General features: G+C 41.3%; 2 protein-coding genes and 1 long non-coding RNA gene across 3 annotated transcripts in view; 1 reads left to right on the top strand and 2 right to left on the bottom strand.

The window, feature by feature from the left end:
- myo1d (myosin 1D) overlaps positions 1-1,420 on the bottom strand; it is a 36,342-nt gene extending 34,922 nt beyond the window's left edge. The window contains exon 1 of the mRNA XM_088438773.1: positions 496-1,420. Coding sequence (XP_088294899.1) covers positions 496-590 — 95 coding nt within the window. The 5' untranslated portion in view covers positions 591-1,420. The remainder of the gene's footprint in view (positions 1-495) is intronic.
- On the top strand, positions 433-2,913 carry LOC148409906 (uncharacterized). The gene is made up of 3 exons (XR_015868359.1): positions 433-637; positions 756-1,326; positions 1,952-2,913. It is a non-coding gene; the product is annotated as an uncharacterized LOC148409906 (long non-coding RNA).
- Positions 2,914-3,259: 346 nt separating this feature from the next.
- pdk2a (pyruvate dehydrogenase kinase 2a) lies at positions 3,260-10,401 on the bottom strand. The gene is made up of 11 exons (XM_088439507.1): positions 10,191-10,401; positions 9,138-9,279; positions 8,580-8,651; positions 7,975-8,159; positions 7,803-7,892; positions 6,769-6,846; positions 5,976-6,052; positions 5,348-5,443; positions 5,029-5,139; positions 4,843-4,956; positions 3,260-3,888 (listed from the first exon to the last, which is right to left on the bottom strand). The coding sequence occupies exons 1-11, from the start codon at positions 10,306-10,308 to the stop codon at positions 3,745-3,747; spliced, it is 1,227 nt and encodes a 408-aa protein (XP_088295633.1). The 5' UTR covers positions 10,309-10,401; the 3' UTR covers positions 3,260-3,744.
- Positions 10,402-14,208: the final 3,807 nt, after the last annotated feature.

Genomic DNA, 14,208 nt, shown 5'->3' with positions numbered 1-14,208 from the left:
TTTAAGGAAACATGCTATTTGGATGACAGGTCTTCAAAACTGTAAGTTTTCTGGGTGGAATTTTGTGCATCAAACTGAGTGAAGTAATCAAATAAGTTATGCATTACTTTTCTGGTATTAAAATTACTTTAAAAATTGTATTAATCTTATAATTTATGCATTGAAGTAATATAGTAATTGATTACTTTAGGATTAAAGTAACATTATTGAAATACTTTATTACCCAAAGAAATACTTTATTACCAAAAGCAACTGATTACTTAAAAAAAACATTCTTTTTTTAACTTATCAATGGGGATTAAATGTCTAAAAAAAAGTACGTCTGGGTTTGAATGAGCTAAAGTCATCCAAAAAAGTTCCTTTGTTACGTCAAAACTACAGGGTCGCTTGTCTATGACGTCACATCAGCGCTGGACTCTCCCAAATGGAAGTTTTGCCGGGGTTATTTTGGCCTGGAGCACCTGTTGCAGCCAAGCCAAAGATAAGACCGCTCACCTGAGCTTGAGGTTGGCCATGAAGTCCTCCATGGACACGTTGTCCAGAAGCACAAAGTCGGCCATGCCGAACTCAAGGCTCTCGTGTTCGGCCATCGTCGCGCCTTGACTTTCCTTCACGAAACTCCGACGTCCGTCCCCAGGTGAGCCGTCTCAACTCCTCCTCCTCACTGCTCGACGACAACTTTCCTCTCGCTCATTTCCCAGCGAGCAAATTGTCACGAAAGGTTTTTGTCTTTTTTTTTTTTTTCCTGGCGTTAGGTGTCCACAGACGCGTTACAATCAAGTTACAATCGCATCCTTGTCCCCGTCACTGGCACACAACAAGCTCCAGTCGGACGAGCAGACTATTCCCTCCTCGTGGACGTCGGAGAATGTCGCGGCCAATGGGAACGCAGTTTCCTGACGTCAAGACACGCCCCCTACGTAAAAGCAGGCTCTTTTATCTAAGCGACGTTTCTCTTCTTTAAAAAAAACTACAGTTCCCGGTATTCTTTTCTTCATACTTTAGCGATGACTAGGACACTTGGACCACGCCAATGTGGGAGGAGACATTTTGGAGGGGGCCTGAAAGCACGTTTGCCTGTGACCATAAAAGGAAAAAAGTGGGATTTTCCCTCCGATTTTCAGCGGTCATCAGCTGGATGGGCAAGGAGTATTTAAATATATAAATAAAAAAAGACTGGCTCAGCAACTAACTTGTTGCGTCGAGTCAATGCTGGCGCGGTTGCGTCATCTCGTGGACAAGTGAGGAAAATTCTCCAATGACACGACACTGTCTGCCCTCTAGTGGTGTTGAAACGTTCTACAAGTACCACCAAAACAACCAACGGTAAATACGCTGTAATAATTAATAATATACCCTGTAAGCATAAAAAAAACATAAAATTTATTCAGTTAAAAAGAGTTATCGCATTACAAGCAATATTATTAATTACATTACACTGCTTGGTATTGAGAATATATTAAATGAGAACCTTAATAATTATCTTATATTTTTGAGGGCTTTGAATAGAAAAAAAAGGGGGGTCAATTCACTAATTAGTTATTGTTTAATTCAATTATTTTAGTACTCAATAGCCCCTCAGGAGCCACTGTAACATCAAGTGGTTTTAAAAACACGCTTAAAAAATGACTACCATTAATAAGAGATTATTAATAAGATAATTTCATAAAAATTGTACATAAAAGCAACACTTTATATTTTAGACTTTATATACACACCCTCATAACTGGTATTGGTGTAATGTTTAGAATAGCCAATCACATTCCAGCTAATGTTTATGTAAGGAGCATCTGATTAATCCAAGATATGTCATTTGATGGTCTAGTAGGCTTTTCCTGACATTTTTTTTTTTAAACTACAGAAGCAAAACTTGTGCTTGGCTTTGTTATTTTGGAATGTTTATAATCACTTTTACCTGGTAATGGATTTTTCGGCTCCATCTGCTTCCCAGTTCTGGGGTTCTGCTTGGTCCAAAAAAGATGACAACAACCAGGAGGAGGAGATGACCATCTGCAGTCATGCTGGAGATGACATTTATGCAGCTTCACGCTTACTCACCAATGTGTGTGTGTGTGTGTGTGTGTGTGAGAGAGCGAGCGCGATCCCCACATGTCACCTTCACACTCCTGAGTTGCTCCACTTGTTGCTCTTGATCCTGCGGAAGAGCAACGATGATCCGTGAGGTGCGCAACAGCCAGCTGGATGCCCGCTGCCACATTTGGACGGGCGTACCGTAGGTAGCGAGTGTAAAGTGGTCCTCGTCTGACTTTTTGCTCATTCCGTGGATGGCCCGGCGAGCAGATGGCGGGAGCGCGTGCTGCAGAAGCTATCAGTGGAATGTGTCATCAACTCCGCATGTGGTGAGATGATACACCATTCGGAACCCCTGCACGGTGAAGCCTTTACAAAGAATGCCAGAGACCCATTTTATTTATTTGTGTCCACCGTAGTGGACATTTGTTTATGTCTTTATCTTTTGACTCACTGGATCTACCCTACAAACTCCTTGTGTCCCCAATAGAGGACATTCTGGCCTTTCTAATGATACCTCATGCGTCTAGGTGGGAGCCAATTAGCTTTGTTGTCTTGCTGAGACAAAATGGACACAACCGTGGAGACATGAATAAACTGAGTCTAGGTAGAATAGTGCAGTGGTTCTCAACCTTTTTTGCAGTGATGTACCCCCTTGTGAACTATTTTTGCAGCTAATCACTACAATTTAGCAAAAAGCACCTTCATGTTCCAATTAATTTGCTCTTACGTTGAAAAGAACAATGTACTGCTTCTGTCATAAAATTAAAAAGCGCTAGATTTGCTGAGGCATGTCCTCCATTTGAGAACCACTGAAATAGTGAACGGGGCAAGACTATAAATCGTGAAACTGATTAACACTCATTATAAAATAAATGAATAAAAAAAAGGTCTGATTGTCCGGTGTTTCCAAAACAGAGTAGCGGGATTTTTGTTGATAGCCAATCTTTATATAAACGTTATAAGATATATCAATGAACACAGTTGTGCTCATAAGTTTACATAACCAATGGAAGATGTAAACGCATGAGGACGACCGTGTATTTTAGATTATTAACACTTTGAATGCCGTTGACGTGAAAAGACGTCAACGGGAGCCCCACCAGAAGTGCCATCAACCTCAATTGACGTCAATTTTTTTTTAAACGGAATGGCGGATGTTTAAAAAAACTAAAACATTAATGATGGTGAGTCCAAATGCTCGAAGGTATAAACAATGACAAACTGCCCTGTTTTCATATTTTTTTATACTAACATCTGTATCATATTTACAATATTTACAATCACTTCAAGCTATAAAAAGCATTTGACATAATTTTCATGAAACGGACTCAACACTTGAAGGCACAATCTGCTAAGAACTTGTACCGTTTGCTGATGATGAAAGCGTCACATGACTGACGTTTGTTCAAAGGTGTGCAGAAGAATGAATTAAAAAAAAAAGATGATCCTCTCGGGGAGGTGGGATCTCAACACCTTTTTTCCTCGTTCCGATCCGACAACATGCTGGGAGCCGTGCGCTACATCTCGGCCCGCCGGGCTCTCGCGAGACATTTTTGACCATCCTCCGATCGTCCCCGGCGAAAACGACATGCGCTTGGACGCAAACGAGAGCGGGCGCTTGTCTGATTGGTCCACGGTGGCGGGGAGGGGCGGGGAAACCTTCAGGAGGGCTTTCTCGGGGGCGGGGTTTACGTGGACAGGATGCAGGCTTCACTTGGCCACCTTGTAGTTGCTCAGGTCCAGAGGTTCTCTGCTGGGGATGCACCAATCGTCCGCCTCGGGGCTGACTTTGTAGTTCCTCAGCGCCGTCTTGTTGTACACCGGCAGCCTCTCGATTGAGTCCGTCGATAGCGCCTGAAAAACACGTCGCAGAATTCACGGACTATGTTCCCTGTTTCAATTGTCTTCATCCACTAAAAAATAAACCACATGACCCAAGTAGAACAGGACCCTTTAAGAGTTATTTGAGAGTTATCGGTGTCAAACATAAGGGTCGGAGGCCTGATCCGGTTCACCGCGTCATATTGTGAGGCCCGTGAATGCAATAGCTTGTTGTGATGATTTACATTTTTATGTATTTCAAGATTCTTCTGAGGGAACCCCGGATAACGCAGATCATTCATCCATCTATTTTCTATTCAGCTTGTAGAAACTTGTTTGAAAAAAAAGTCCAAATATTTTATATGCTTCCATTAAAGAGGCAGTCCAGCAATTAAGCCATTTTCAGCAGTAAAAACTCCTTATTGTGTCTATAATTAACTTGATGACAAATATTTTTTGAGGTACAATTTTGTCACTTCCGTCAACTGAAAATGACATCACGTGGCGAAGGCTCAGGTTTCAATGTCACATGAGCAAAAATTGAGCTGCGATTGGTTACATGAGCCTCGAGCGCAGGTGATTGCATCTTCACTCGACGGCAAGTGTTTTTATTTTTAAATGGTATGACTAATGATTTAGTAAAAAATACTAAATATACTAAAAAATTCATTAAAAAAATTAATTAGCAAATTCATTCCAGGCAAAATATGAACGATTCCTTGAAAAACCTTGTGGAGTATTTTGACCATTTTTGGTCATTTCCTTCCACATCATTCTTGCAGTATTTTATCCAAACGATGGGACACTCCTTTTTGAACTTTGACATGTTGTCACCATCTGGGTGAAATTTCAGCTCCCTCGTGTTTTCGTTCAATGCGTTCCCAGAAGGATTTTGAAAAAGGTTGCTTTCGGCAATCGTACCGATCGGACCAAAGTTGCGGTCCGCTCGCCGAGTTGCAGAAAGCGGAGCGCTCGTCTTCATCTTACCTTCAAGTAGATGACGGCGTCGGTCCCGTGGCCCTCCATGGAGTAGAGCTGCAGGTCGCCCTGGAAGTACTTGGCGTAGAGACGCGATATGGGAAGCCCGTAGCCAAAGCCGGCCTGCATACGAAAAAGGCCGCCTTTAAAAAAGGCGCTCCCGTTAAGGAACCGCTATGATTACGCGAGACCCACCAGCGGCGGTCGGGCGTGTTCTCCGATCTGCGGCGCCGGGGCGGTGGAGTACATATAGCTGAAGAGGTTGTCGATCCGGCGGAAGGGAACGCCGCCGCCTTTGTCGCTCACCTGCCGGGAAAAAAAGGACAATGGCAGTTTCTCCCTTTGTTTACGGTACTTGTTACCATGGCGACGTGGAAGAAACACGCTGGCGGTGGATTAGGTTGATGCGTTCAAGGTCGAAAAGTTTTGGATGGAAGGAGCGCTTTTATTCATGGGTACAGATGGGCCGATATTGATTTTTCGTAAGCTAATGCTAATGCACTGCGCTACACACCTTAATGGACATGTCTTCTCCTCCAAGAGACACCAGGACATGGATGGCCGGCAGCTCTTTGTCCTCGTGGGTCTCGATAGTCGCCCTCATGGCATTCTGGACACCCAAAAAAAAAAAAGACATCTTGTAATTGTTTCAATCGTAAGAAGGGCTGTCGAATATTTTTTAAATTGATTTTTCTATCAACTATTCCATCGATTTATTGAATAATCTGATTTTATTTATTTTTTCTTTCAAGTGTATTACAAAAGGATTTTTCACCACTTGAAAATTGTTAATTTAGTATTGTTTAAGTGATTAAAAAAAAGTAACAATTTTGGAACAAGGAAATTCTAATATGAGACTGCACATTATTTTGAACAATAATTCAATCTTGGATACAATTGTTCTTTAAATTAACAAATCATCAAATCTAATCAAATATCTTGAATAACGACAAAAGATAATCAGTCTACTTTCATGAAAGACGGAAGAAATTCCTGGCCAAGCGCTCAAATTTGAAAATTTTGACAATTTTAAATGAAACAAATAATAAATAAACAACTACGCGATTATGAAAATACTTGATTAATTTGATAATGGAGCCGTTGCCGATGAATCGGTTAAAGCTATTTGTAGCTGGCCTCACCTTGAAAAGCTCGAACAGCATGTGATACAAGTGCGAGGGCACGTAAACGATGCTGATGGGCTGCCGCGTCTTCTTGGCTGCGCGGGAAAACAAACAAACAATCAAAAACATGACAGATCTTGACAACTCTTTCAGTGCCGCGGACGAGAATTCTCGTCTTTTAAATTAGTAATAAAAATAATGAAATCCTCGTCAAATACGTTTTTTTTATGGAGGGTGCTTGACACCCTTGACCAGTGCTTATCTAATAATTAGACAATTGAGCACTGTAGTGACAACTGTGACCACTGGATGGCGGTGTTGCCATACATGCAACACATATATTACATGTTTGTAATTCTAAGTCAGGAATGAAAATGATGAATAAAAGACATTGTGGGGAGCTGAAATTTCACCCAGAATGCGACAACATGTCAAATTTCAACATGACGTGGCTACTTAGTCGTCGCACTAGCAGGAGTGTGCCATCTTTTGGCTAAAATACCGCCAGAATGATGTGGAGGAAATCGACCAAAAAACGGTCAAAATATTGCGCAAGGGTTAAAAGTCATCAGCCGCATGTGCGCCATTTTCCCCGCCGAGTTGGTTATCTCCGTCAATATTTGTCCGGCCCGCTCGGCCGTGACTTGAACGTGAGCACTTTGCATAAAGTGTGTACACAAGCCAGGCTGTTTATTCTTCAATTTGATCCCTCTTACGTCAATCGGCGAGTCCGTTTTTAACTTGAGGATGGCGCCACACTTTTTGCGGATCATACTTCGATAAAACTAAACCAAAAGCATTTCGTACTCACTATTGATTTCTTGTAGAGCGAGCGGAGGTGAGCGCAGGTAGTACTCTTCGCACAGCATCTTGGCGCTGTGGAAGGCGTCTGAAATTCAAAGCAAAGAACATTAGATTGCCTATAGAATAACAATTGTAAGACAGTATTCCCCCGCTTATTCGTGGTTCACTATTCACAAATTCAACTCATATTTTTACTAGCTTCGTGTGTATTTTTGTTTTATTTTTTTACAAAACTGCACTTTCTTTTCAAATTAAGAGCAAATTAACATCAACATGAGGCAACTTATCGCTTAAAATTCTTCAAATGCTTTTCTATCGTCAAATTAAAATTTTATATGCCTTTTATTTTGAAATTTCTAAGATGATGCTTTAATTTTGATGTTTTGGAATTATAATTTGGGGTATATATAAAGTTGATTTAAACAATAGAGGCCAGTGATTTTCATGTGGTACCCAAGCTCTCTCTAGTGATATGTAAAAGTATCATTCCAGAGCCATATCAAATTATTATATCAATTTTTTATGTACAATATACTGTATTTGTAACAAATATATATTTTTTATTTTTTTCCAAATTAATAGCAAATTAAAGCAACTTACTTTAATTAAATTAGAATGTTCTTCAGCTTTTATTTTTATTTAAAATGTTCTAATATTGTTTTAAGGTTTCGCATCATTGTTTAAGCAGTAAATAAAAATTGCATACTGAATTCATTTATTACTACTGACAGCTTTAGACATCAAAGATCAATTTTAAGTATTCATTTTTGCATCATTAGTTTTTAAAAATTCTATATTCAACTCATTTGCTACAACTGACGGCTACAGACGTCAATTTTAAATATATATTTATGTGAAAAATCGATTTTAATAGGGCTGGCAGTGAATGTGTTCATATTAAAGTTTTGCATAATTTTCCACTGTTTTTCCATACTAAAACATATTTTGTCATAAAACTGCACATTTTTAATAATGAATTCATACTAAATGATAAAGATGGGAACGGGGTGGGGTGTATTAATAAAGAAAGTCAACATTTACCCTGGACCACGTCGCCCACCTGGCAGTGTGGGTCGATGCTGCCGATGGTGTTGGGGTGCACGGGGTTGGTGGTTCCGTCGAAAATGAGCGCTGGTGAGAGAGAGAGAGAAAAAAAAAATCAAAATCTGTCAGATCTCGCAAGAATTCTGGCGCAGCGGTCACGGTTCCGCACTGTGCTGGTTGATGAGCATGCGGATGGAGATGCGGCTCATGTAGAAGCGGTCCAGGAAGTACTGGATGTTCTGGTTGGTGACGGCGTCCTGCGGGAACACTTCCTTGTACTCCATCACCCCCTGAGCCATGGTGGGGACCACGTCGTTGTGACGGTTGCGGATGGTCACCAGGGCGTCCACGAACCTGGACGGACCGGCAGAGACGTGCTCGTTTTATTACCTCTACCAGGGACCGGGCAATAAATCCAATTCATTCGTCATTTGAAAAAGCAAACGTTTGAAGTGAACTCCATAGTGAAATCCAGATTTTGCAAAACTGGAAGCGGTGGATCAACTGGTACCGGGCCGCACCCAAAATAATGATGTTTTGGAGCTAATTTAGTTTATCTTTAAACTGTTAATACATCCGTGCTTTGTTTGGATTGATCTTTGTTTTTTTGGCGCCGCCTCTGGTCGCTATTGATATTACATTTCATAGTGAGAAAGAATGAGTGGCTTCAGTTGAGGCCAGTGACTGTCGGTGACACACACATTCTGTTTCTCAGTGAAAATCCGGCCCCACGAGTGTCTGTTAGAATGTGGAGCAACACAAAAACGTTCTTACTCTCCAAGGACTTTGTGGTCGTCCGGGTTCTTGTGGAGGAAGTCAAGGATCTCCATCAGACTTTGGATGTACCTTGCAACACACAAACAACAACACACATTCGCCACTGTTTCATAATAGAGTGGCGTAAGCGTGCGGGATAGCAAAACAGAGTCACATGGGGAGAAAGTGGGCTAAAGTTCACAGTCGGGCGAGGAAACCCCTCCCGTGAACCGCGCGCCCCCACCCTCCCCCAAGTTAGTACGTGCAGATCCGACTGGAGCGAGTACAACTTGGTCAAAGGCTCTTGTTGTTATTCCAAGTGTGTGACGCACAAGTTGAAAAGTGACTCCCAGGCCAAATCAAAAGGGTTTTATTTCACAAGTCTCAGTTATGAACAATAAACGATGACGATTATTTTGGACAATATTAAAAAAGAATAATAAATCTGAAGTTGTTGTTTGACAGTTACATAAAGAATATGTTTATATAATTTGACTTTATCTATCTATCTATCTATCTATCTATCTATCTATCTATCTATCTATATCTATATATAGTGTTTTCTCAAGCACTCACCAGCCTTGCACAGTTTGCACGGAGGGCGTGGTGAGCAGCTTGTCGGGCAGCAGGTTAATCTCCTTCATGATGTTGGACAGGCGCACTGGCAGCTCCTGTCGCAAGAAGGCAAAGGAGGTTTTCTCGCAGGCGTTGATGGAACCTGGATGGACAACAGAAAACAACATTTTGACACTTTTTAGGGAGCATTCGGGAGTGGGAAAACCAAAACTCTCAGTAAAGGTAGTAAAGACTACCAAAGAATGGATTTTTACTTTGAACTGCTATTTTATTCGCCACCAAGGTGCAGTCTGCACTGGTAAACACCACCAGGCATTTTATTGTTGTGTTGGTGCAGTATTCAACATGTTTCTACGTGATCTCTGATGTTACAACCTGCGGCTTATAGTCTTGTGTGACTTATACATACATGACAATAATGAATTTTCTGTTCATTTTTTGTTGGTGTGGCTTATAGTCCTAAATATACAGTATTACATTAAAAAAAGAGTAATAAATTGATTTACATGACCTAACCGATTGCAGATTTACCTTTCTATGTTTCTTGATATGTTTCCTCCTTCAGTCGGACTAGAAAAAAATATCGATTTTACCAACTTTTTTTTGTAAACAAAAGAAGCAAACTAAAAAAGGGAAACAAAAGCAAAAACAATCTATCTCCAGTCACCACGAGTTATTCATTTAAATTAAAAATTTGCGAAATATAAATTTGCACAAGTAGCAAAATCAATAGTTTTGTTTTTCGACGCAAGCTATCCCATTAAAATCTTCCAGGAAAATCTCGATTTTATTTTTGCAATATCGCCCAGCAAGTTGTTCGAAAAGAAATTGTCTTTCTGGGGGGGGGGTCCATCCATTCTGACGCAATCGTGTATCCAAGTGACCAGCACTCATGCAAGGCCGATCAACTGCGGCACATCCATCCCGAAATGAAATCAAATTGCACTCGCACTTTTTTTAAACAGTTTACATGCGCCACAAAATCCAATGCAATGATAATAGCGGTATAATACATAAATTTACGTAGCTGTGCTCGTTTTCTATGTCACTCACCAAAGTCGAGAAACTGCTTCATGGAAAGCGGCGAGGGGGAGAATTTGGAAAAGTGCTCGATGTGTTTGGGAACGCTCGCCAGCGCGGCGTTTTGCATAATATAGCGAACGAATTTCATGTTTGATGCTGTTTCGGAGGTCACGGCCGCCAAGCGTTACTGCTAGCTCCGGCTGCAGCAAAAATCGCCACAGCAGCTGACACTAGCAGAAAGGGGGCGGGGACGAAGAGAACGTAACCAACAGGGGAGCGAGTTTTATTTTATTGAGGAAACAAGCCAATGGGAGGCGGAAGGCGCGGTTTGTTGCTAACCCGAGTTCAGGAATACAAAGTGGCAAGTAGCCAATAGGCGGTGAGATATTTATTTATGTTCCGATTGGGCCAATAGCAACTGTATGGGCGGGATTGCAAAGTCTATTTATCTTCCGGGTGAGCCTATAAGAGCAGCGTGGCATGGTTTTGTCATATAAACACCTTTGCCCTACTTCTGTTTTTTTACGCAAATTCGCATGACGACATTTCGACTGCAATCGAAAGTTTTTGTTTGTGATTGAAAAGCGAGGTGCAACTCGAGAATTTCAAAAAGTAAAAAAAAGAAAAATCAGAACGTCATAAGTCATTGTCATATGACAATGTATTCGTTTTCGTCAGTTTTCGTGACGTCGTTTTCGGGTGACGTCACGGGTCTTTTTTTGACTACTCTTTAAAAAACGCACAGGCTTGTTGAAAATGCGTTTTCTGTGTTGGGGTAATGTGCAATGGAATTTTCATATTTTTATCTTTCATTAAATATTTCTGGTTATCAAAGGGACTGAGTGAAAATTCATCTTTGCCCGATCAAAACATTAAAAGCTAGCATGCTGTTTTTAATTCTTCCTCATTTTGACGTATTTGGGGACACCGAGAAGAAGTTTCATCCGATGTCTACAACGCTGAAGAAAATGATTCGATACCAAAATTTATGTTCATCGAGACCGTTACTGTGGTAAAGTTTTTTTTCTTTATAAATAAAAACAAGTTCAGCAGCCGTTGTATTGTTTTTCATTGGAAGCCCAGGGGTCATTTTGCATGGTTGCTCTTTTCAACTTCCCGGGTATAGAAAAGGCAAAGGCGGTTCGGTGGATGCGCCACCCGGCAGAAGATTCTGTGGAAGATTGCCAGGGTTGATTTTGAACAGAAACGCTTCTGTCAGGGAACAATGTGTGCGCTCGACATCGCACACTCCCGTTATGTAAGCCGCTGCTGAGTCGGGATTGTCCTCACAAAGCCGACGCCTTGTTGTTGTTCATCCAAACGAGGGATCAGATAATTGTTGTCATGTAACTTTTTGGATTTTAGTCAAGGTGAGCTCACCATTTTATTTTATTTTTTGCCATTGTATAATCTAGCAGGTTTATGTCCTGTAGACAAGTGCTTTTGCGATTCTCGAGTCATGGACCTTCATAATCATACTTCATACAATGATCACTTCAAAACATTCTTGCAAACGGGTGGTAAACATCTCCGGTTTGCCCTATCTGCTACATGTGCCCGTGTTTGTTAAGAGATTAAAAATGAAAATCTCAAAAACTCCGACCAAAACGGAGATTTGATAGTCGTAATCATAAACCAGAGTTTGACATCATCGCTCTATTTCCCGCCAAAGACGCCAGTTACGTTAAGAGACAAAACTACAGTGCTCGCACGTTTTTTTGCGGTTAATGGGAACCAAAAACCCCTGCGAAAAGTGAGTTCCGTGAAGAGATAGTTTACCCCGGTTACATGTAGGCAAGGCCTGAAAAAATACTGTAGTTCAAATGAGGACTACATGTCACTGAAGAATCTCCAGTTGTTGATCTATTGGAAACTCTCCACTGGCCAGAACGTGTTTGGTGGGGGTTGTATGACCCCCACCCCCACCCCCGCTCCCTTCCCGAGTAGTTTTCCATCAGGCGGCATTCCTACTACTAGTCAGCTCCTGTTCCCGCAGTCAGTGTTGGCCTTACCAAGTGGCGCAACTGGAGCATTACCAGGCCCGTGCAGGGGATGTTGTCAACTTGGAACAACATGTTCCTGTGATAGTGACGTACAGTGAGTTTGTTAAGTACTCACACACACCTGCTGTGCGCCGCCAATATGGGTGACACGATGTGCTGACAATTTTTTTTTAACAGGACATAATTCCATATCAATTTGTGGTACTACGGCCGAGAGCAAACTTGCCAAGAATTGCTCAATGTCAATTTTGAGGGTTTTCCCATGCCGAAAAACAAAATTCACATTTTTAAAAAAATCAGCCCTTGAAGCTAAATTTACTCAGCAACAATTCAGCAACCTGAGATTATGTTCAAATGTCTGTCGCGAGTAGACCCACAAAAAAGTCTCAAGAAACTCTGCATGAAAACATACAGGAAGTCTGTCCGGAAATTGATGCCTCATACTCAATTTCGTCATTTCTGGGAGTTCTTGGGACGTTTTGAAAATCCAGCCCCTGAAGCCAGTTTCATTCAGCAACATGATATTTGGTACAAATGTCGATCGTGAGCAGACCCACAAAAAAGTCTCAAGGAACGCGACACGAAAACATACAGGAAGTCTGCCGTTTTGGCTTGAAGCGGAAATCTTACGCTCAATTTCGCCATTTCCGCGACTTTTTAGGACGATTCGAAAATCCAGCCCCTGAAGCCACTTTCTCTCAGCAACATGAAATTCGAGATAAATGTCTATTGTGAGTAGACCCACAAAAAGTCTCAAGAAGCCATGCACGAAAACCACCCATTTTGTCTTATAACTGACATCTTAGGCTCAATTTAATCATTTCCGGGAGCTCTTAGGATGATTAAAAAATCCAGACCCACAAAAAAACTCTCAAGATGTCGGGAAAATAACCAAAAGTCTTCCATTTTGTTTTGTAACGGTCGTTTTAGGCTCAACATTCAGCGCCTCCTACTGGAGCAAATGTATAAACACAACAGCGCCCCCTCCTGATGGTCATCTTCAACTGGCTACTTGGATCAATGAGGCGGGAAAAAAAATGTGATTGCAGACACAAGAACTGCGGGTGAAATTGAGCATGAAAATTAACATATTGCTATGCAATATTTATGAATTCCTTAGCATGTGGCAACCCACGCGTGAATAATTAATCTTTCACTCTACACCTGATAAATACACTTTTGTCCAGTCGGGATGAGGACCGTCACAGTTGTGCTGGATGACGGCACCATTGATTGTTTTCTACATGATCTTTTCTTGGCCACAAGGCTCCGGAATGAATCAGTGAGGAAAAAGGGATGAGGAACATCACAAGCCAGCAGGTTATATAGAGGCGCTTACATAAGCAACACCCACCAGCGTGTTATTTATTGTGCACGCTGCTGCTGGCTGCCTGGCTGGATTGCCTTCTTGCTTCGCAGCCAAAATAAAAGCAAAAAGTCTAAAAGAAGGCGATGACGGAACTATTTGGACTGTGATGAGCGGTCCCACAAAAAAAAAAGTCACAAAAAATCATGCAGACAACACGTTTTTTTTTTATTTTGGAATGAAACGGCCGTAATAGGAGCACTTTGGTTCTTTGAATTATTTAAAAGAAAACTGGCCCAACAACATCGAATTTAGAAAATGGTCCATCACAAGTAAACCCACAAAAAAGTTGAAAAATGCAGAAATGAACCAAATTTGTGCAATTATTTTGCTGTCAATTTGATCTCATGGCACTTTTTCCCGTGTAGTCACAAGACTTGCAGTACATAATTTGTCCACACGAGGTAGCCTTCCTGTTTTTTTGCAACTCGTATTCCCTCCGCAGACTGTGTGTGTTTGTGTGTGTTAATGCGAGGTTCCACTGTGGCGCTGACAAAGTAGTGTGAGCTTCATTAGAGGTTATTAGTAGTCATGATGCATTTAATGGTGTTTGTGGACCCGTGTGCGGTGCAGAAATAGACATGGGGCTTTTGCAAACTCATTATTATCCATTCATTTCCCTTATTAATGCTCATGCGTGTTAAATTTTACATACGTCTGTGTGTAGTAGACTAAAACA

The sequence above is a fragment of the Hippichthys cyanospilos genome, chromosome 17 (genome assembly GCF_059441005.1).
Source record: "Hippichthys cyanospilos isolate Australia breed blue-spotted pipefish chromosome 17, RoL_Hcya_1.0, whole genome shotgun sequence".
Taxonomy (NCBI): domain Eukaryota; kingdom Metazoa; phylum Chordata; class Actinopteri; order Syngnathiformes; family Syngnathidae; genus Hippichthys; species Hippichthys cyanospilos.
The sequence above is the reverse complement of the archived record's forward strand: the minus strand, read 5'-3'. Positions and strand labels throughout refer to the sequence as shown.